A 23,390-nucleotide genomic window follows, 5' to 3' on the forward strand; every position below is an offset into this window, starting at 1 on the left:
TTCCCTTCTCACGTTGCAAAAGTATTGCAGAAGGGGAATAAAAAGAAAGGAAAGAAAGCCCGAGCAGGGGAGAAAGGGAATAAGGAAGAGAAAGAAGAATGAAAAGCAATGAAGGAAAGCCTGAAGGGGGAAAGGAACCACACACTAATTTAGGAAACTACACATTCTCAGAAGTCCTCCTGGTCCTCCAGTGGTTGCAGCTGCTATTGCAGTCATGGAAAACTATTTCATTTGAATTACAATAAATAAATGGCCCCACCCACTTTCTGGAAAGCTTGGCCGGCACAAGGGGAAGTACTGGCAGGTGCCATGGTGCCCTTAGGTACCGTGTTGGGGAACCCTATTATATCCCTTGGCTATAATAGAGGAAAAATATTTAATAGAGTATGTTGGTACTTTTAACAAAGAGCTCGAAGTTCTACTTAATGTATATTTCTTGTTTCCCATGAAGCAAGTTTCTATTTCAGTTATTTCAGGCTAATGTAGTAGGGATTCCAAAACTAAGAGAACTCAAGCAAGCGTTATAAGAACATGGTATGATATAGATAATTTCATATTCTGTGCCATTCTTTTCTTCTCTAAACAGAAGACTGCATAAAATTGCAGTATCTTGAGCCATGGTTGGTCATACCAGATACTGATTCTTCCTCCCTCTGTCCCCATACTACTTCGGGTGCTGGTGGAACAGCAGTTTCATTTACCTTAATATTTGCATGTATTGCAGTTTTCATTTACCTTAATATTTGCATGTATTCTCTGGCATTCTCAATTGTATTTACAGGACGTAGTGTCACACAGCAAGAAGCTGAACAAAAAAACCAAAAACCAAGCAGAAGAGATGGTGACTGGGGAGAAGCAGGGCATCAAAGGATTGAGCAAAGAGAGGAGGAAGAAGTTGGAGGCCTATCAGCACTTGTTTTACCTTCTCCAAGTGAGTTGTTGCATTTCTGAAGATTCTTGTTGTTTGGTTCTTGTGGGTTATCCGGGCTGTGTAACCGTGGTCTTGGTATGTGACACACTTGACACTGAGACACTGTCCTTCAGTGTTACTCCTCTGAAGATGCCTGCCACAGCTGCTGGCGAAACGTCAGGAAAGAAAATACCAAGACCACGGTTACACAGCCCGGATAACCCACAAGAACCGATGAACTCTGACCGTGAAAGCCTTCGACAATATTCTTGTTGTTTTTTAATTGACAACTTGTCTCCCACCTGGAAGTTTCCAAGTTTCTATTTTCACAAGTTGTGCTATGTTGTGGTTGCTAACTATAACCACAAATTATACCAGTGCTGGTATAACACCATCAGTTCGCATTCACTTATAACACTTATTGGTACAATATAAAGGATATAAAAGCTGTTCAATGATGAAAACTTGAGCTTATGTTACTTTGAAGACAGCGCAAGTTTGTTAGACGTAAGGCTCAGGGGAGTTTATCAATTTCTTTGGTCCATAGTGTGTGGTTTATGATTCTGTTGCCACATTCCAGGCACAGAAAATAGTTTCAGCACAAAGAAACTATGTCCTTGGCAAGGCTGTGTCCTTGGCAACTATCAGTGGCTGCTTTTGCCTGACACAGCATCAACTTCCCCTCAAATTACATTTAAATTAGGAATGCAGGTGTCAAGATAGGTGGAATCTGTAATTTGCCAGTCTTTGCCATCAAGAAATAGAATGATTCTGGTCACTAGAAAGGGACTTTGATTAAAGGAATGTGTAGTCTCTCAGGAGAGGAGAGACATGGCTGTTCCAGCAAAAATCTTCTCAAGTTCCAGAACATATGGGACAGTGCGGCAGGGTTGTAAACTGCAAGTGGGTGGTAAGGCCTTGCATGGGGCAGTGCTGGTAAAGAGACACAGTGTGGAAGGGTGGCATATTGAGGGTGGTTGGGGAAGGAATATTTTTAGAATCTGATTCGTGGGCCCCTCTCATCAAAGCTGACTGAAATTATGGGTGTGACTCCTGGGCACATGGATGGGGAAAGGCCTGCAACCTATTTACATTCGGCAGCTTTGCACTAACCTTACTTTGTTCATAAGTGAATTTTCAGTATTGTAAAAATTAACTTAATGGGTTGGATCTATGGATCTCTCTATCCGTGCCCCCAAGTAGTCCTTTCCAATCCCAGAAAAGTTGAGGCTTAGGGTTTTAGGACCCATGTGAACTAACAGCTACAGTGAAGAAGAAGAGTTGGTTTTTATACCCTGATTTTCTTGACCTTTAAGGAGTCTCAAACTGGCTTACAATCACCTTCCCTTCCCCACAACAGACATCTTGTGAGGTATGGGGAACTGAGAGAGTTCACAGAGAACTGTGTCTAGCCCAAGCTCACCCAGCAGGCTTCATGTGTAGGAGTGGGGAATCAAACCCAGTTCACCAGATTAGAGTCCACCGCTCTTAACCACTACACCACACTAGGGAGCCACAATGAGAAGGGAGAAAGAAGAAAAATTGCCTTCATTCTTTCATCAGTGTAACTCTGTGGGTGAAAGAGGTGGAAAGGGCTATTTTACTTCTTTCTCCTCAGTGCAGTCCCTATGCATGGCTTTCAGTCCATGTGGGACACACGACCCTGGAAATCACCTTTCCGGTGGTGTCAAAAAGACCTGCTTAGGGGCAGGGGAAAAAGGAGAAGATCGGCATCTGTTAAGGGGCCTTCTGCACTTTGACAGATACAACCCAGTGTCTTGCAAGGAAATATTGACTGACATCTGTTCGTGAACTGCAACTAATCTTGTTCATTTAGTCATGGCTGTGGAAAGAAACCATAGAGTTCTGCTTTATCTATAGCAGAGTATTTTAGTGCCTTTTCTGTGGTACCTACAGTCCCTCTGTAAACAAGTTTTCAATCACAAGCTTGAATTGGAAGTATATTGCATATTCTTCTGGGGTTTTGGTGCTGATAAAGTAGGTAGTGCAAAACTTGAACATATTCATTAATGTGAATTCACTCTCATTCTCATATTCTTTCCATAGACTAACCCAACTTACCTGGCAAAGCTGATCTTCCAGATGCCCCAGAATAAATCCACCAAGTTTATGGATACAGTTATCTTCACACTGTACAACTATGCCTCTAATCAGCGAGAAGAATACTTGCTACTGAAGCTCTTCAAGACTGCTCTAGAAGAAGAAATAAAGTGTGTATATTAAATGAACCAAAGTCCCCACATTCAGCTTTCTTGTCAGGAAGTTATTGTTCCATCTGCTCGACCAAAATTGCCAGGTTTTACACTTTTTATGGCTATTCTGGGTTTTCAGAGCAGGTAGGCAAAGGTAAACCATTGCACGTTAGTTACTAGTCATATGACATTGGATCCAAAGGTGCTGTTCCCTTTGTGAAAAGACTGCTGTTGTTCGCAGGAGGACACTTTTGAACCCAACCCAGAGTGTTTTTATAGATTCAACTAGAGCAGACTTGCAGAATCCCATTGTAAATCCTAATGGAATTATTTTTTTCACAAGCAACTGATCTTATTCATTTAGCCATATTTCTATATTTCAATTTTAAGAAATCTTATTCTTTCAGTCTACTTTATGTTGAACAGAATAGTGCACTTTAAAAAGAGCTAATTGCAAATGAAAGGAAAAACAGATTTCTAATGAATTAACAAAAAAACAGCTAAAAGCAACAATGCTTGTCATATGATATTTAAAAGTAATATTTTCCATTGGAATACAACTAGTGATTTTCTCTACTACAGTTCCAAAGTAGACCAGATTCAAGATATCGTCACTGGGAATCCTACAGTCATCAAGATGGTTGTAAGCTTTAATCGAAGTGCCAGAGGACAGAACACTCTGCGACATCTGTTGGCACCAGTGGTGAAAGATATCATGGATGACAAATCCTTAGCCATCAACACAAGTCCTGTGGAAGTATACAAGGCATGGGTAAACCAATTAGAAATGCAAACTGGAGAAGCCAGGTAAGTACAACAACTGGGATTAATTTTCAGTATCTTTAAGGCTCCATCTGAGGGAGAGTCATTACCTTTAGGTTACTCTTACCACATAAAAAAAAAATCTGAAATATGTTTCATTTTATTTGACACAGAATCATAGCATTGGTAGGGACCACCAGGGTGATCTAGTCCAACCCTCTGCACAGGGCAGGAAATTCCCAACTACCTCCCACCCATTCCCCCAGTGACTTGGCTGACACTTTCCCATGGAACACTTAATTTTATTCAAAGTCACAGACTCACTAGCTGCTGTAAAATTCCATTGCCTTCTGATTGAAGATATTTGTAGATATGTTGCTTCAATATTGGAAAAGCAGTATTATACCAATAAAGGTTCGTGTGTGTGTGTGTGTGTGTGTGTGTGTGTGTGTGTGTGTGTGTGTGTGTGTGTGTGTGTGTGTGTAAAAGCAGCATGTACTCAAAACTGTGCTGGTAAATCATTAAAATACATCTGGGAAGAAATTTATTTAAAAACATATTTTGGCTAGGATCTAGATAATCTCCATGGGTGTACCCTGTATTTTCTCCTTGGCATCAGCTCCTGGCAGAACCAAATGTTTGGTTCCTTCTCACCTGTATGTATAGGTGTACATCTTAATCTTTTAACCTGCAATCATATTGGATAGTACCTCTGAAACGTTGTGTTCTGTACTTGTTGGGCAATGTTTTGTTGGTTCAGAACTATATTGTTGGCCCATCTTGTGGTTCTGGATGCAGACGTTACTGGAGTGATTGAGTAGCTAAGGGGAAATACCTTCTGTGCTTTTGTTTAAAATGTGATTTGGTCCTTGGGAGCAGATATTCAAGTTGCTGCATCAAATAGCGGCAGAAGAAGCCCCCCATTTAAGCACATGAAAACTCCCTGTGCCCTTTTGGATTTTGTTCTTTATATTAATATAAGAAATTATTTTATCTAAACTTTTCTTCAGGGGTGACATCAAACCCTATGTTATAACTCATTAAAAGTATGATTCTTGTTTACTTTTTTGTTTCTTTTTTGTAGCAAGTTACCTTATGATGTAACAACAGAACAAGCACTGATGCATCCTGAAGTAGTGAATCGACTAGAGTCCTCGATTCAGAGCCTCAGAGCAGTAACTGATAAAGTTCTTGCTTCCATTTTTTCTTCTCTGAATTTAATGCCGTAAGTATGGGGACTGAAGAAAACTTTGGAACTTTATATGCAATTTTTTTAAAAAAATTCAAAGCAGGATCTCCTTCATTTAAGTGATAGCCTTAACTATGGTATGCTTTGATTTACAAGGACAGTTCACCAGCAGAGGGGAGTATTTACTCCGTATCACCAAAACCAAATAGTTTACATCTAAACACATATTATATATTTTTCTTTTTTTTTTCATGTTGTCATGTTTTGTTTAGTTGATTCTAAGAAAGCAATATGTGTGCGCTCTCTCTCTGTTTTTCTTTTGGGTTGACTTGAATAAGTTGTTTTCACCCATTATTTTCCTTTTTCATGTGTTTTACATATAGTTATGGAATGAGATATATAGCCAAAGTTCTGAAGAACTCGCTGCATGAGAAATTCCCAGATGCATCAGAAGATGAGCTATTAAAGGTAGATTGCAAGGGTGACGTGTTAGCCTCTCGTTTGTTCATTTTGATGCTGAGAGTGAAAGTTTCTTGCATTGGGTAACAAGGTGCCTCAAGAGGGATAGGAAGAAGGTGCTCAAGGTTTTGTTATGTAGAGGCTTGGAGATATGTTTTTAGAGAATCCTTTCTCAGAAAGCATTCAGTTTTAGGCTTCTCTCTCTCTCTCTCTCTCTCTCTCTCTCTCTCTCTCTCTCTCTCTCTCTCTCTCTCTCTCTCTCTCCTCTCTCTCTCTCTCTCCTCTCTTCTCTCTCTCTCTCTCTCTCTCTCTCTCTCTCTCTCTCTCTCTCTCTCTCTCTCTCTCTCTCTCTCTCTCTCTCTCTCTCTTCTCTCTCTCCCCCCCCCCCCCCCTCCCACCCCCTTTTTACAAAAGATTGTAGCATCCTCCCCAGTGTGCTCCTTTTGAGCTTCTGTGTCTCCAGACCCCACAAATGCTAGGAACCTTTATCCAAATCCCTTCATAACTGTGGTTAGGAGTGTCACAGATCACCAATGGCTGTTCCTGTGCTAGAGTACAATGGAACAAACTATGTAATTTTTCTAGGAATCTAATGCCTAGTTCTGCAAGCTGCTACCTCAGCATAGCCTTCATAGATTCATAAGTTTGTTTTGTTTTGTTGTGGTTCAGCTAGAATTCTGTTTGAAAAATCAATTTGTCTATGATCATAATAGCATTAGAACAAATATTATTCTACTAACCTTGTTTTTATGATGCTTATGTGTATGTATAGTGTGAGAATATGAAATTTTGTCCAATCTGAAGTGCCGGTGTATTAGGGCTGTTAAAAAAAAAATTCAGGAAAATTCGGATTTGGCAAAATTTGGCCCGTTTTGATTTGGGAAATGCCAAAGTCCGAACTCCCCCGATTCGGATCTGGGAAATTCAGCACGAATCAATTTGGCCAAATAAAGACGGGCGGGGGTCTTTAAACTGCTCTGCGCTGCCAGGCAGCGCGGAGCAGTTTAAAGACCCTCTGCCTGCTTTCCTGGGAGTCCCTTGAAGGGGGCGGGGGGTCTTTAAACTGCTCCACGCTGGTGGAGCAGTTCAAAGACCCACCGCCCGCTTTCCCGGGAGTCCCTTGAAGGGGGCGGGGGGTCTTTAAACTGCTCCACGCTGGCGGAGCAGTTCAAAGACCCACCACCCGCTTTCCCAGGAGTCCCTGGAAGAGGGCGGGGGGGTCTTTAAACTGCTGCCTGGGCTGGCAGCGTGGAGCAGTTTAAAGACACACCGCCCAGTATCCCAGGACTCCTGGGAAAGTGGGCAGTGGGTCTTTAAAGGCGGGAAAAGGCAGGTTCGGGGAACGCCAAACCTGCCTAATTTATTCAGCGATTGCCCAAACTCGCCGAATTCGGCTCTTCGTTTTCCCGCCTTTTTTTGAATTCGGTTCGTCCCAAACTGAAAATTGCCGAATCGGGGGAAATTCGGCTGTTTTTTGGTTCGGGACAAACCGAATTGACAGCCCTACGGTGTATTTAGGAGATACAGAATCTTCTTGGAATACATTCATTACATAAATGATCATATCTGGTTGGCAGATGTGCGGTCTGTTAAGGGCCCAAACTAGATGTAGGATATGAGATCTGTGATCAGATTTCCAGCTCTTTTTAAAGCCGCTTCAGAGCTGTTGTTTGGGTCTGCTAGTTTGATCAAGGGCATTTTGCTGAGGGAACGGTAGTCCCTGGAAAAGAACACTGGGCCTCATTTTAAAGTAATGAAACTTTTAGAAAATATAAGATTGCTTTGCGCCTACATTTGTCTCAAAGAATATGAAAGTGAATTACCAATCTGTTGAAGTAAGTTGCTCAGTCTCTCTCCTGCCATCTTCAAAATCAAATAAGCCTGAAATATTCACTTGGTTTTAGAAGTATGCAGGCTTTGAATTCAGTCTGTTCAGTAAAATGTGGATGAGAACAGGGAAAGTAAAATGAGTCCACTTTGCTTACCACTCCTCTCAGTGTAAATGCAAGTATATTGTGTCCCATAGGGACACAATAGCTGCATTCAGATGTCATGAGAAGCTAAAGTCTAAATGGTCAGACAACTATTTAGGAAGAATTCGTGGGAATTTTGTATCTTTATTAATTTCTCTATACTATTACACACTGCTCTAAAGTATTCATGCCGTTTTAGGCAGGTTATAAGATATGCGCTTCCTATGTTTGATCCAGTACAGTTTTTACTAGATTTTGGTGTGGATCCTGCCAAGATTTCCATGGGCGCAAGGATGGGGGCGGGGGTGATATTTCCAATTCCTCCAAGGTATTTCTGGAGGCCCCTGTCCCCCAGGAGCAGCATTTTGGAGTGTATTTTGGGCTGCCATGGAATAGGTGAAAATCATCTGCTTGTGTTTCTGTAATCATATTTCATTGAAATATTGATAGTTTTGGGGGGGTGAAGACTGTAAAGAGGAGAAAAATCTGAAAATGCTCCCTCTCCTATAGATTGTTGGGAATCTCCTCTACTATCGGTACATGAACCCAGCAATTGTTGCCCCGGATGGTTTTGACATCATTGACATGACAGCCGGAGGCCAGATCCACTCTGATCAGAGGAGGAATTTGGGTTGTGTGGCCAAAGTTCTACAGCACGCTGCCTCAAACAATCTCTTTGAAGGAGAAAACGCTCATCTCTCATCCATGAACACTTACCTCTCTCAGACGTATGAGAAATTCAGGTCTGTGCTAGTGCTGAAGCAAATGGGTAAACTGTATGGCAAATAGATGATGGTACAGAGCCTCTTCTATAGGTGGGCGGCACATCATTTCAGGATTACTTCCTGAAGAATACTTACTCAAATTGATTTCCTTTATGGGAATATATCAAAAACCTCATTTTTTTCCACCTAGACGTGTTAATTTATTCACTCTAACATTTAAAAATAAATTATCCCACTCTGGTGATTGTGATAATAAAGGTTATGTTTCTTCAAGCTTAACCATCACACTGTTTGTTTATAAGAGAAGTATTTCCCAGCCAGGAGTTATATACAACTCCTTCCTAGCTGAGTGATATTGTTATCTCTGTCCTTTCTTTAGACAATGGTAGGAAAAGATTTTTGTTTACATAGCTTGGGAAAAATGTGCTCTTTGCCCCTAACACTAGATGACTCTCTAGTGTCTGAAATGTAATTGATGCTGTATGAAAATAGCTTTAGTGAAATATATTTTATATAGCTGGGATGTTAGCTCAGTTGATAGCCACTCTGTTTGTTGTGCTAGTGTTACAAGGGCCAAATATTTCAGTGTGTGTGATTTTCTTGCTTGAAATTGTAAGTTGTGAGTAAATACATTAGAGTAAATGCATTTGGCCAGTTTGTAAGATCCTGTCTGTATGTACTTAATTCTAGATTTTTAGCTTTTTAATAACAATCACTCTGCAGTTACCAATACATAATATACTCCAAGTGATTCTTCCTTCTAGTTAATCAGCAATGGGGGGGAGTGAAAATCTCTGCCTCGCTCCTTATTCCCTTCTGTCTGTCTACTCAATGCCATCAGTAGTATTTGGCTAGTTAGGAAGAGCCAAGTGGGGAGACTTTGGGCCAGCTTCCTTAAATACTGCCTCATTCTGATGCATTGTATTAATTTACTTAAAAAAATTACACCCTGCCCTTTCATCAATTCAGGGCATCTTAACTACATCACAACATCCATCTGGCTCTGGGCAGGTCACTAGAGACGTAGGAAGGCTACTAGCTTAGGACATACAGCCTTGGCCACGGTTCTGCTTGTTAACAACCCTCTTCCACCATGCTCACCTAGCACAGTAAAACGCACCTGCTAAGGGTAGGTGGCCAGCTTTAGAGCCCTTTGCCACATTTTCAAATATGCTTGCCAATGTATAGTTGTTTCCTCGATGCTTAACTTTTAATAGTAATATTGCTCTCCATAGTAACTGGTGTGAGAGAGGATGCTGGTCTGATCACTGGTCTGATCCAGCAGGGTTTTTCTTATGTAATCACTTTGAAGTTAACCAAACATACTCAGTGTAAGCCAGTAACGTTTTTCTTCAACTTAACTGGCAATAAAGGGAAAGAATATATTCATTTGGTATAATCTTTTTAAACATAATGTGTATATTCATGTTTAGGGTGTTGAATTTCAGTTTAAATGTCATCAGTTGCAGAACAAATATAAAATGTCAAGGGTGATCAAGATACTACTTCCTCTGAGATACCTTTTTCAGTGTAATATATAGATTGGACACTTCCTGCATAGAACATCCAGGAAAGTTGGCTGTGTAAACCCTTCTGCACCTGTGGAGATCGTATCTCGTTCACAATTTTGTACATGAGGTTGGCAGATGGAAATCCCTATGGGGTTCACTGTAAGTGCTTGCATTAGAGCAATGCACTGTTGGATACCGTGTATTCTGAACCACACAGCAGGCTTTGGAACAATGATGCTACAGCAGCAGCACATGTAGAAGCCTGGGGAGTGGTTTACAAACTGTAATACCTGGTGTTGGTTAGAGGAACTCTGTTGTTTGCTTACCTTTGGGAAAGTATTGTGTTTTTTCCCCTTCCTTTAGGAATTTTTTTCAGACGGCATGTATTGTTCCTGAACCTGAAGAAAAATTCAATATTGATGAGTATTCTGACATGGTGACACTCAGCAAGCCAGTTATATATATATCTATTGAAGAAATTATCAACACTCATTCAGTAAGTGCACAAAGCCTAAAAAAGGTAAAGGTCCCCTATGCAAGCACCGGGTCATTCCTGACCCATGGGGTGACGTCACATCCTGACGTTTTCTAGGCAGACTTTTGTTTACAGGGTGGTTTGCCAGTGCCTTCCCCAGTCATCTTCCCTTTACACCCAGTAAGCTGGGTACTCATGTTACCGACCTTGGAAGGATGGAAGGCTGAGTCAACCTTGAGCCGGCTACCTGAAACCCACTTCCGTCGGGATCGAACTCAGGTCGTGAGCAGAGCTTGGACTGTAGTACTGCAGCTTACCACTCTGCTCCATGGGGCTCCTGCACAAAGCCTACTTTCTATTAAATCTTTATTTATGTATTCTAATTTGGAATGACATATATATGTTAGATAGCTATGGCTTGAAAAATATCACAAATCTAGTTGGAAACAATTCCTTTTTAGAAATTAAATTTCTCCATTGGTGAGTTTGTTTGCTCGATCAATCTAACTGTTGTTAAGACTATTTAGTAGCTTAGAGTGTTATAAAGGGAACCAGGTATAGCAGACCAAGTGGTACATAAGATGAAATGTTTGAATATCCAGACAATTTCCTCTTCGTTCTGGAGTATTTTAAGGGTGTTGCAAAGAGTCCAGTGTCTGAGTGTACAGTGCTTCTCATTGCCTTTGTGAAAAGTGACATTTCCTTTGGAAAAAATAACATAACATCCTCCAGCTGGGTTTCAGAATTGCTGTTGCATCATAGACGACCAATGATTTAGGGTAATACTGATACCCTGCAAGTTGTTTGTGTTGGATCAGGAACAGATGAACTTCAGGATACCACTTCTTAAACCTTGGCTTTTTAACCTAGGTTTGTACCATATGGTCCTTTCAAAACAGCCGCACAATGAAACTCCTAGAATCATTTTTCCCCAGGAACTTCATTACATACTGTTTTATTTAAGAGTACCAAATAATCATGTGCGTATTTAAATACATCTTTCACCAAGCTACAAAACAGCTGACTGAACTACAACTACAGCATATTTATACATATGTGCATATAATTAATCATATATACATATGATTAATTTACACTTTTCCCCTTGGCTTTTGGAAGACTACAGAGTTTAATGTTTTACCCTATGTAATATGTTAGGTTGTCAAGTGAAATTCTTTGAAAGTTAAGCAATGCAAAAGTTATAGCTTCCTGCACAGCTGCTTTTCATTCCTCTCATTTATAATCATGCTTTTAGTAATCTGTTCTTTCTTTAGTTGAAAAACAGTCTTAAGGTTTCACAGTAGTAAGAAAAATCTGTGACACGAAAAGTTGCTCTCACTGTATAAGCTGCTGTGCATGTGGAGAAACTGTTGCTGTAGTTTTTAATTGCATGGAACAATATGATGTTGTAATACGCCATAATCTAGAACACTTTTTCTGTGTATCTTGAGCTGCATACCTGTTAAACCTCAAACACCTTCATTATTGTGCCTCTGATCCACCACTTGTAACCCAAGCTTAGTAGGACACCATAGGTTGAACCTCTTTCTTAAAGAGATGCTGGAATTTCATGGGTTAGAGTATTGAAGACAGAATATTATACCCACCCTGACAATATCTCCTCCTGCAGAAGTAGGGACTTTGTCCACGGATGCCGAATAAGGAGAGTGATTCTTCGTTCCTAAATGCCTTCTAGTTTTATAGGATCCAGAAATGCCCAAATATTTCCTCAGTTAGTTTTTAAGGCTCAGCTGCAGTCCTTGTGTGAGTGTATGTGAGCCATCAAGTCACTGCTAACCTATGACGAACACATAGAGTTTTCAAGGCAAGAGACATTCAGAGGTGGTTTGCCATTGCCTGTCTCCACGTGGGCTATGAGAGTTCTGAGAGAACTGACTGGCCCAAGGTCACCCAGCAGGCTTCATGTGGAGGAGAGGGGAATCGAACCCGGTTCTCCAAATTAGAGTCCACCATTCTTAACCACTACACCATGCTGGCTTTTCCATGTGTCTTTACTTCAGACTAATTTGTTGTATAGACAGTAGCCAGCTTGATTAAATAAGTGGCATCTGAGTTAGTTGTAAGGTCTAGTCCTCTGGGTTGGTATATTGGTCATGTGAGTTGGTTGTGGTAAAAAAAATTCCACACATACAACCTAAATGTAGGCTAATGCCCTTTTAAGAAGGAATAAAGACCACCACAGGACTAAAAATGTTTGGAATAACATTTCTGGGTGTAACAAGTTTAATCCAACACTCATCTTGAAGAGAAACAGGGAGAAGAAATAATGGACTTGCATTATTAGGGAAGACCTCATATGTTAACCATATTAAGTTCATTAACCATCTGGCTGAATTTCTGTTTATTCCACATAAGGCCGAAACCTCTTCAATTTGTCTTAACTCTTGCCAGTAGAATAAATATATCATCATTTTTCACTGTTGGGGTTACTTGTTTGGTAACAAAGCTGTTAGAACCTAATAACATCCATTATGATATATCATGGAAGCTCCCTGTTTGAATTGCTGATGGTTCTGACTAATCAGGTCTGGTAGGAACATGTCTTTCCAGCTCTGTAGTGTATTGCCAATACCTTACCTATTTTGAAGACTCAGTGTGATCCAAGAACTCAGCGTACTGGATCATTGCATTGACCTGCTGCATTTCCTTTGTGAAACACATCATTAATATGGTCTGGTTACTTGAACATAATTGAAAGTTGTTGTTTTTTTAATTTCGGTTTCTGTGCTAAAGACTGAAATGTCTCTTGGGACTGACTACAAATAACATTTCTACATTAACACCACCCCCACTATTTGCATTAAAGGTGCAACTGGATACCAGCAGCACTTTATGCGTTTTAAGTTTGCAACATGTTTTAGTAAAGATGCAGCCAAACCTGAAACAATGCTTCCTCCCATCATTTTGTTTTCGAACAACCACCCTGATGAAGAATTCTGAAGAGCTCCACAGCTTCCATACTGTTTTATGGCATTTAGATCATCATAATAAGCTGTTGTGTGGGTTTTTTGTTTGGCTTTCTCTTTAGACCAGGATTTTCAGTCTGCTTGGTCTAGGAACTGGCAGAATAATTCCAGGAAATCCACAACTCTTTACACTTACCTGTGAATAAACATATATTTCAAGCAATCGACTTTTATTAACTTGTTAAACCATTTATTGCTGGAAATACCCTGTTGCAGATTAAATTGTGTTAATTAAAGGATCTGTATTTCCTGTGGTGGCAGGAAACTTATACTACTATGAATTATTAGCTGTAGAAAAACACAAGTAATAAAAGACCAGTTAACAGAGCCTCTTTTAGGTTTTACTAAATCATTGTTCTGCCTCCCCTTACAACAGAAAATTAAAATAATACTTGACTTGCCCGTCCCTGCCTGTGTATGTGTTTGCTGTCAAGTCACAGCTGACTTATGGCGACCCCATATATTTTTCAAGGCAAGAGACATTCAGAGGTGGTTTGCCATTGCCTGCCTCTGCATCACGCCCCTGGTATTCCTTGGAGATCTCCCATCCAGATACTTGCCAGAGTCGAGGCTGAGAGTGTGTGACTGGCCCAAGGTCACCCAACAAGTTTCCATGGCAAAGTGGGGATTTGAACTTGGGCTTCCCATATCCTAGGCTGACACCTTAACCATCACTACACCACACTGGCTCTCTCTGGCCCTGTGAGTGTATTTCTGAGTTTGGAAGGCTTATCACTTGGTCTGTGGAAGGAAAGCTGAAATGTTTGAAATATCTGCTACAGGCTTGCAGAAGCTCAAGAGGTTGACTTTAATGTGTCACCTTTTATGGACAATCCTATAGTTTTCAGGATGAAAAACATGGTAGCCTCCCAAAGACCCAATATAGAATCCATTAGCAACTCTGTTCGGTGAAAAGATGGAATGTAGGAGTGGTAGCCTTTGCAGAGTTGAAATAAGGCAAGCATTAAGGTAATTCCCTCTTTTCAGGTGTCCTACAAAGTAGATGCAAGTTGCTAGTTTTAAAACATAATAATTTACATTATTTTGTGGCAGTTCTTTTGTAAGTGGATGTAATTCACTGTATTGCTGTTCTTGAAACTGGACTTTTAATGCTTTTATAAAAATGCCTTTCTAAAAATTCTCTTTGGCAATTCCTTGATTGGGGGGGGGGGGCTTGTAGGCACTGACTGTCACTGGAAAAGACAGTCATGCTAGGAAAAGTTGAGGGCAGCAGGAAAAGAGGAAGACCCAACAAGAGATGGATTGACTCAATAAAGGAAGCCACAGCCTTCTATTTGCAAGATCTGAGCAAGGCTGTCAAAGATAGGACATTTTGGAGGACTTTCATTCATAGGGTCGCCATGAGTCGGAGGCGACTTGACGGCACTTAACACACATACAGGCACTGACAACAGCTGGGCATTTTTACTTACTTTTTTAAAAAGTAAGACTTTTTGTAAGTGAGATTTTAAGCTAAGAGAGAACTGGTACTGGTGTAACACTGCTTTATAACCATGGTTATGAGATTGTGAGCAAGCTGCAGATTTATATGTTCCTTCCCTGCTTTGATTTGAATTCTTCCTGTGTTATAGTTTTGAACCATGTTTAAAGGTTTGACTGCATAAAGTATTGATAAGTGTCAGTGTGATGCTGGAGAGTTGTTTACTTTTGCATATGTGAAATGGGGATAATTTTCCTTCCAACAACCAATGAATGTTGCACTTTTCCCTCAAGATCTCTCTTGAGGGAAAAGTGCAACATTCATTGGTACCACCTTTACCCCCCATGATACCTCCTGCAGGCCTTATTTCAATGTTTCTTCCAATTCTATGATGATGTATTTGTGAATAGATCCTGGCATCGGGAAACTGTCTGATTTAAAAACAAACAAACAATGTTTGTTGAAACTGTCTCTTTTACAGTTATTGCTGGAGCACCAGGATGCCATTGCTCCCGATCCAAATGATGTCTTAAATGAACTTCTGACAGGGCTGGGAGAAGTTCCTGATGTGGAGACTTTCCTTGGTAAGATCCTAAAACAAAATAAATTTGGAATGTCAACTGGACCTAACTTTTGTGTGTGTGTGTGTTAAATGCTGTCAAGTCATTTCCGACTCATGGCGACCCCATGACTCAATGTCCTCTAAAATGTCCAATCCACAGCCTTGCTCAGGTCTTGCAAACTGAGGGCCATGGCTTCCTTTTTAGAGTCAATCCATCTCATGTTGGATCTTCCTCTTTTCCTGCCGCCTTTGACTTTTACTAGCATTATTGTCTTTTCCAGTGAGTCTTGTCTTCTCATAATGTGGCCAAAGTACGATAGCCTAGGTATAAAAGAAATAAAATCAGGACAATGTGCATTCCACAGTTCCATGTGGTTGTACCAAAAGTACAGAATGTAGTGCGTTTTATGTTACATTCCAGCTTTTACTGCAATAGTCCTTTAATGCAAGTATGTTTATGGTGTGGGCAACATCTTAAAAGGCAAAAAAAACAGGTGAGGACTTGCAGTTTTGGGATGGTACTTGAGTGCCCTGCAAGTCCTTGTCATGCCCCATAATTAGCAGAAGCAGCATAATTTATAGAAATTGCACAGCTGTGTGCATAAAGGGTTGCTAGATTTGGATGACCTTGCTACAGAATTTTGATCTCTTTGCTCCTGTTCTTTTAATGTGCTGAATATACACAGGCCATGGGAATAAACATTGGGTTGGATCCAAATTATTGCAAGTGGAGCAAAGCTTTCCAAGTGGGACTTTCCTGCGGACTCACACACACCCTCCCATGCACTGAACCCCCTCCCTTGAAATTCTGCTCCTGGAGGTTAGGGGAGTTGCAGGAACAGCATGCAAGCAAAGTGTGGGGTCTACAGTGGGAGTGGGGAATCAGCAAATTTGTACACACAACTCTTTTGCACTAAAATAAGCATTGCTACACCAGCAGAACAACATATTTTGGATCCAATTCCTGTATATGTTCTTTTCTTTTCTAACATATTTTACAGATACAAATATGAAAATTAACTGTTTTAACACTATTCTTTTCACCTTTTGCAGGGGAAGGAGCTGTTGATCCCAATGACCCTAACAAAGAGAACACATTAAGTCAGCTTATAAAGACAGAAATTTCTCTTTCACTGACCAGGAAATATGACTTACGGGAAGGTGAAGAACAGGATATCAAAGGCCTTATGATGAAGTATGTGTATTTTTATAAACCATAGTCCTGTCAAAATTCAAATATGGTAACATTTACTAATTTAACCACTTCTGTATATAATTGCTGTATGTTTTAGTACATTTATATCCTGCCTCTCTAGGAATCTGCTCAAGAGGTTATTTTGTACTCAGCAGTCAGCTTCATATAATTTTGTGTGTATCTGCAACAATATTTTCAGTTTGAAAGGACTGTTGGGTTGGGTTTTGTTGGTAATTGGAAGACAGTATACTTGGAATTGGAAGACAGTGTACAGTGTAATTGAAAGATGGTGACCAGCACATATATGCACAACTAAATTTCAAACATTGTAGCTCATGTAATGGTAACAGTGAAGAAATAATTTGTGTTTAAAGTGCTGTCAGGTCGCAGCTGACTTATGGGTTTTCACAGCAAGAGACTAACAGAGGTGGTTTGCCTTTGCCTACCTCCACATCATGACCCTGGTATTCCTCGGTGCTCTCCCATCCAAGTACTAACCATTTCCATTTATTTACTAGCTCCTTTGACCAAATGTCTTGAGCTTAACCATAACAATAATACATTATACATAAAATCCAAGTACTAACCAGGGACGACCCTGCTTAACTTCTGAGATCTGATGAGATCAGGCTAACCTTTGTTTACTAATACCTATGTTGCAGAAAATTGGCTAGGTTTCAGGATGATCACATAAGTTAGAATGCAGTTTGGTAACATTTGATTCTTGACTTGATCCCGGTGGAAAATTTTCTTCTACCTAAGAATATCAGTGGAGGTGTTAAACAAAAGTAGTTGCTGTACTAAAAGTTCTTTACATTATATTACTTCATCAGTGATCAACTCTCGTAATATTTCTTAATTGGAGACAGATGCGCAGTTCAGAAATTAAGGTCTTGCCTCTAAACATGCAAAGGTGTAAATTGAGAATTTGCTAAACATCTAACAAATAAGTATATAACTTCTTTAATGTTTAATCTCTTCCCTACCCAAACACAAAACCAAAACCTGTGGACTGTTCTGTAACAATTTCAACAACTTGCTTTTTATCAACTATAATCAGTTTGCATGCTGCTGATACCACAAAATGCAGTATTGGGTTAAAGGAACTTTGCTGAGCATATCCATGACAGGATGCTCTTCGAAAAACTGTAGTGAGAACATGCAGTAACCATTCTCTGATAAGGCATTACGAAATAGAAGTTGAACATCCGGATATAGATTAGGCATTACAGGAAACAGAAGGAAACATCTGTCTTGGGTTTTGCTTTTTTAGAGGGAAACAATGACTAATGCTGTGGCCTCTAGCAATACCTTGCTCTTTTAAAAATTAAAATCCCCCACACCCAAAGTTTGTTCTTTAATTATTTCCCAGTAATAAGGGTGTTCTGGCGGCACTATCCCCTTGTTCTACATGTCTCTCAAAGCTCCATTCCATTGGCTGCCGCTGCAGTTTAACGTTGCTGCCGAGCTTCAGCAAGGGGATAGAATATTTCCAGAACAGCCAGAGAGTATTGAGTTGTAACTCTAGATCAGCAGTCCTCAGCCTTTTTGAGCCTGTGGGCACCTTTGGAATTCTGACATAGTACAACCACAAAATGGCTACCACAGTAGGCAGGGCTAACCGCAAGATGTGAGAAAATGAGGTTATGCAAAACTCGGATAACGGTTACCATTTCAAGCACAATCTCTGTTTAACAGTATGCCTTTTAAAACGAACATTTGAAACATTTTTTTCATACACAGAGCTTAACTTCAGTGACACAGCGTAGATCCTTGTCCTGTGGTGGCAGCTGCTGTCAAAGCAACATTTTAAAAAATGTGCACAGCCAGTAAGAGATCCAGAGGCGAATGAGAAACCCTACTGGGCAAAAGCCCCATCTGGTCCTACCCACACAAGTACAAATGCCTTTACTACAGAGCCTGGGAAGAAAACAAGGAACAAACTTCCCAGCATTGGATAGTTTACTGCTATGTAAACACCAGTCCTTGTGTTCCCAGGAGGTTTTTAAAAATAGATTTTATGAGGATTCTATGAAATAGTGCTGGTGCAAGCCATCCCAATCAACCCTACATGGGTTTAAGCTGGAAGTCAGCTACAGTCTAGGCAAAGTCCCCTATGGAAACTGTTGGGTTAGTTTAGTACAGTTTTGATACTTCCATTACTAAAACAGATTGTCTGTGTATAGAAGAGTTGGTTTTTAAACCTCACTTTTTCCTCTACCTTTAAGGAGTCTCAAAGTGGCTTACTATCACCTTTCCTTTCCCTTCCCCCAACAGACACCTTGTGAGGTAGGTGGGGCTGAGAGAGTTCGGAGAGAACTGTGACTAGCCCAAGATCACCCAGCAGGCTTCATGTGTAGGTGTGGGGAAACAAACCCAGTTCACCAGATTTGAGTCCGCGGCTCTTAATCACTACACCATGCTGGTACAGACACACATGTACAGATATCTATTTTATGAATATATGTAGAATAATGCACAGAGTGAGGGATTTATTTTGTGAATATATATGTTGAATAATACTGGCAAAGAGATGCTTTGAATATGTGTGTACCTGTTACAGACTGTCATCTTCTGTGACATAAACAGTGATCTAAGGCAGAATTATTTCCCCATCCAGGACCAAAAGGCTTATTGTTGATGTGATACGAGCTCAGCCAGGAGAGACACTTGCCAAAATCTTGGAAACCCCTGCATCTGAATATCAGGTAACTAATCCTTTTGTGTCTGGATAGAATAAAAGTATATCACTAGTAACCATTTCTCTCTGAGCAATCCTGAAAGGGGGGGTGAAGCTGATGAGGAGGCAGCATGACCCCTGCACCTGTATAAGTGTCACTTGCTTCAGCTAAGAGGGCATGGATGCCAGCACAGGGACACTTATGCTGATGTAGGGGAGACGCACGGCAGTCCAAGGCTCTGGTGCCGGTGCTGCCTTGCAGCATTTTCCCAGCGCAAGACTTTGCGCTGGCATTGATAGGGACGTTCCCAGGGTAGAGCTGACATTAGTCAGCTCCCAAACCCCTTTTGGCCTGGGAACACCCTTTTTGCAGGCACTAAATTACACCTGCAGAAAGGCGGGTGTAGCCCTGTAGAACTATATGAAGAGAGTTCCACACGGTTTCTTTGGAACATGAGTGCAGCAAGCCAACATTACATTTTTGCCCTGGAGGTGGCTGCACTGACCCTGGGCGCTGCTTAACACACACACCTTCTTAGGATTGGGCTTCCCGTTTTGTTTCTTCTTTAAATGTTTAAATCTGATTATATAGTCCAGAGAGAGCCCTGTAAAAGCTACATTTTTACATAGAACTAGCCCTGTCCCTTTCAGTGAAAAACTGTAACTGCTTTTTTTTCATTCAGAGAACTTGTGTGGCGTGTGTCTCTTCCTCCCACCCCCAATTTTATCCTTATAAACAACCTTGTAAGGTAGATTTTGGAGATATAGCTGTTCTTTGATTTAATTGGACTGGAGGTGGGGGTCCATGTTTGGGTCTCTCGATTTTTAGTTGCCTTTAATAAGTAGTAATTAGAGCTGGGCAGGTTGTTACCCTGTTCCCATCCCACCCCCACCCTGTGTCCCTGGGAGATAGCTGCTTCCCTGAAGCACTTTAAGCCCAGGGCATGGTGGGAAGAGTTAAACCTGCTGCCCCAGTACTGCCACCACCATCAGGCTTACTGCTTCTTTGAAATCACAGAAGGCATTGGAAGATTTTCCATATTTTCATCTAGCTTATCTGTTTATCTAGTACATTTTTATACCACCCTTCCTCCGAGGGGATCAGAGTGGAGTCTATGGCTTTGCCTATTTAATCCCCACAACAACTTTGCAAAGTAGGCAAGGCTGAGAGACATCACCCAAAGAGCTACATGGCATAGTGGGGATTTGAATCTCCCACGCTGCAGTGTGGCACTCTAACCTCGCATACCATACTATATCTGAAACAACACAGTGTCTTGTGGAATCTTAAAAGTTTACTGTGATTTGTTTTCACCAGCCAGATTCTACTTTGTCGAGTGATCTGTGGCTTGCGAAATCTCATGTCATAATAAATGTGTATCTTTAAGTTGCTGTAAGACACTTACTTGTTCTTGTGAGGTTGGTTAGGTAAGAGCCTGTTGGCTAAGTGGGAATTTGACTACCCCCAGATGCAGTCTGACAGTCTTTTTTCCTGACTGGCTCTTGATACTGTTATTCCTGAACAAATCACTTGCAAAGATAATCCTTGTAAACAGCTTTTAAGAATACCTTTGGATCCACAGCCTTGTTTTATTGTATAACGTCTTCTCTGGTTTTAATTATTTATGTGAGGCTTTTAAGCAGGTGTGTTTAGCATTAAGTTATAAAGCCAAGAAGTAACAAAAAAAATTATGAGGCTTTCAGAACATATTATTGCAGATTCTTTCTGAATATTATGCTGCACTCCTGTCTTTTTAATGTAAAAAAAATCCTGAGCTGATGCTTCATTATGTGTTTGTGGGTAATAACTTTTCATGGGCTTTGTGCATAAAATACTTTGAACTTGAGTTTATTTATCTAGAATAAGCAATCATCTAGGAAAATGTGGAGACTGTGTGGGAATATACTTTAAAATTTCAGCATGCTTTACAATGATGACTTTCAAGTATCACTGTAGAAAAACAAATATACAATAATTGTTTTGCCGGAAGTGGTTAAAAGGTTCTAGGAAGAGAGGTCTAGAAGAGAGGTCATTACAAGAAAGGTTAAAACTGAGGAATCAATTTAGGTGAAACACAGAGTAAAATCAATTAAATTAGGCATGTTTAACCTGAAGAAAAGACAGCTAAGAGAGATTTTTTCCCAGTTAATAATTTTTATTGAAGAAAGGTTTTACTTTACTAAAACACATTTATCTGTGGAACTATAATAGAAGGGTAAACTGATCAGGAGGAGATAATATATAATTAAAGATTACAGCAGCATGTTAATGAGAATGTAATCCATGCATACTATATCAGATCATAAATATTCAAAATTACAGAATTCAGATGGTATGAATTTTCCCCAAAGGATTCATGTGGCAAAACTATTGAAAAAATAAATGTTTCTGACTTAGGCTGTTACCACACTAGGTATTCCTAGCGATGTATTAAGGGTTTGAAAATGTTATAAAAAAATACTGTTCACACTTTCTATGTATTCCCACCGATGTATTAAGAGTTTGAAACTGTTATTAAAGCGATGTTTTTTATAACATTTTCAAACTCTTAATACATCGCTGGGAATACCTAGTGCGGTAACAGCCTTAGTCGCCTCTCTTGGTTATCTAATTGGGGTTAAAGAATCTGGAAGATTTCCCTCATCGAATAGTTAATACCACACATTCATGTTTGGGCAGTGGAGGAATTCCAGCTGCTAACATGGGAAAGTTATTTAATAATGTCTCTGTACAAAATATTCTGGTCATCTAGAAATCTGTTAATGCAACACTGAGCTCTGATGTTTGACGTGTTATTTTTCCAGTCTCCCGATGTACTGTGACAGTGCACACCCACCACAGTATGACTAAGGTAGAACATGCTGGCCATTTTCTATATTTAAATATGGCAAAGCGATAGGAACAGCTTTTCATCATGTCCTCTGAGAATAGTACAGGAAGCAAGGGATTTCAATGAGAGAGAAAGAGCTTTGGGCTAGGAATTAGGAAGAAGTTTGCAAGAACATTTTCGTAATGAGCGGGTTGCCTAAAGAGCTTGTATAATTTCTTCCCTTAAAACTTTTCAAGAAAAAAAACTTTTCAAGAAAAGTTAAATTAAAGTCATGGCTGGTCAGTTTGGTAGCATGCATGTTGCAAGAGGGAAGTTGTGGCCACACTTCAACAGAAGTAGGGAAGGCTGATATATACCTCCTTGCTTTACTCATACTGCACTGCTCCATGCTCTCTGAAACTCTAAACAGAGACAAATGTACAGCAAGACACCAGGAAGGAGGATGTTTATACTGTAGTGTATAAGATTAGCCACTGCTGCAGTTCTTGGGTATGCATGTACATGTAGCAGAAAAGAACACATGTACAGTTACAAGTTGGCTATTCTCCACTCAAAAGCTTTGCAAACCCATGCAAGGATGTTGTTACTCCCATTTTTGTAATTCATAATCAGTATCCTTGGTGGTTTGTACTAATGTATAAATAACTTTTTCTTTCAGGAAGCTGAACACTTAAAAATAGTAGAAAAACGTGTGATCTTGGATTCTAAAACACCAGAGAAAATGAAACACAGTAGATCTATTCTTGAAGAAGGGCAGCTACCGTTAGAGCAAAAGAAAAGGAAAATCCAAAGGAACCTTCGGACACTGGAACAAGCTGGACTGGTTTCATCTGAAAATAAATACCAGGAAATCATCAATGAAATAGCCAAGGTTGTTGGAACATTCTTGCATTTCTCCAAATGTTTGCCATCTCACACTAAACATAAATTCATGCTAACATGACAATACTGTCAACATCATTACAGTTTATGTTATAAAGAAAATAACAAGTTAAACATGATGATAGGGCAATTAATTTAATAAATGGTAGATCTTATGAGAGTTTAAGAAAAGCATTTGTTTGCAACTTTCAAATAAGTTGTTTGTTCAGCAGTTGACTTATCAACTTTGACAGTGAGTTTTGCCTATTTCTGTGTGATACGCTGATGTTGTGGTGAGCTGTGAAATGTATTGACAAGAGCTATGGCCAGTAGGGTGTAGCTTCACTGCTTAACTTGTAGAAAAGATGCTGGAACTCCAAGTCTCTCTAGAAACATTACCCTTTAATTATAAAGCCTCTCACTAATCTCTGCTGTAGATTCTGTAGTTGCTCAGGGGTACGGGTAAAATACTGCAGCTACTTAGGGATCTGCATCTGTTCTTTGTATGTTCTACTGTTAAGTCTCCAGCTTTGAAAATAGGCATTTGGCATGCATACTTGCAAGTTAACATAAATAAAAATTGGACTGCTGTTCAACACATAATGTTTTCACTTAA

The 23,390-nt window shown here is 40.1% G+C and overlaps 1 protein-coding gene across 2 annotated transcripts in view; it reads left to right on the plus strand.

Moving 5' to 3' along the window:
- IQGAP2 (IQ motif containing GTPase activating protein 2) overlaps positions 1-23,390 on the plus strand; it is a 182,125-nt gene that overhangs the window by 154,070 nt on the left and 4,665 nt on the right. For both annotated transcript variants that reach the window (XM_056847959.1, XM_056847957.1), the window contains 11 exons: positions 782-931; positions 2,978-3,141; positions 3,706-3,930; positions 4,970-5,110; positions 5,458-5,542; positions 8,017-8,249; positions 10,106-10,238; positions 15,127-15,229; positions 16,261-16,402; positions 19,023-19,110; positions 22,572-22,784. In XM_056847959.1, coding sequence (XP_056703937.1) covers positions 782-931; positions 2,978-3,141; positions 3,706-3,930; positions 4,970-5,110; positions 5,458-5,542; positions 8,017-8,249; positions 10,106-10,238; positions 15,127-15,229; positions 16,261-16,402; positions 19,023-19,110; positions 22,572-22,784 — 1,677 coding nt within the window. The remainder of the gene's footprint in view (positions 1-781; positions 932-2,977; positions 3,142-3,705; positions 3,931-4,969; positions 5,111-5,457; positions 5,543-8,016; positions 8,250-10,105; positions 10,239-15,126; positions 15,230-16,260; positions 16,403-19,022; positions 19,111-22,571; positions 22,785-23,390) is intronic.

The sequence above is a fragment of the Euleptes europaea genome, chromosome 4, assembly GCF_029931775.1.
Source record: "Euleptes europaea isolate rEulEur1 chromosome 4, rEulEur1.hap1, whole genome shotgun sequence".
Classification (NCBI taxonomy): domain Eukaryota; kingdom Metazoa; phylum Chordata; class Lepidosauria; order Squamata; family Sphaerodactylidae; genus Euleptes; species Euleptes europaea.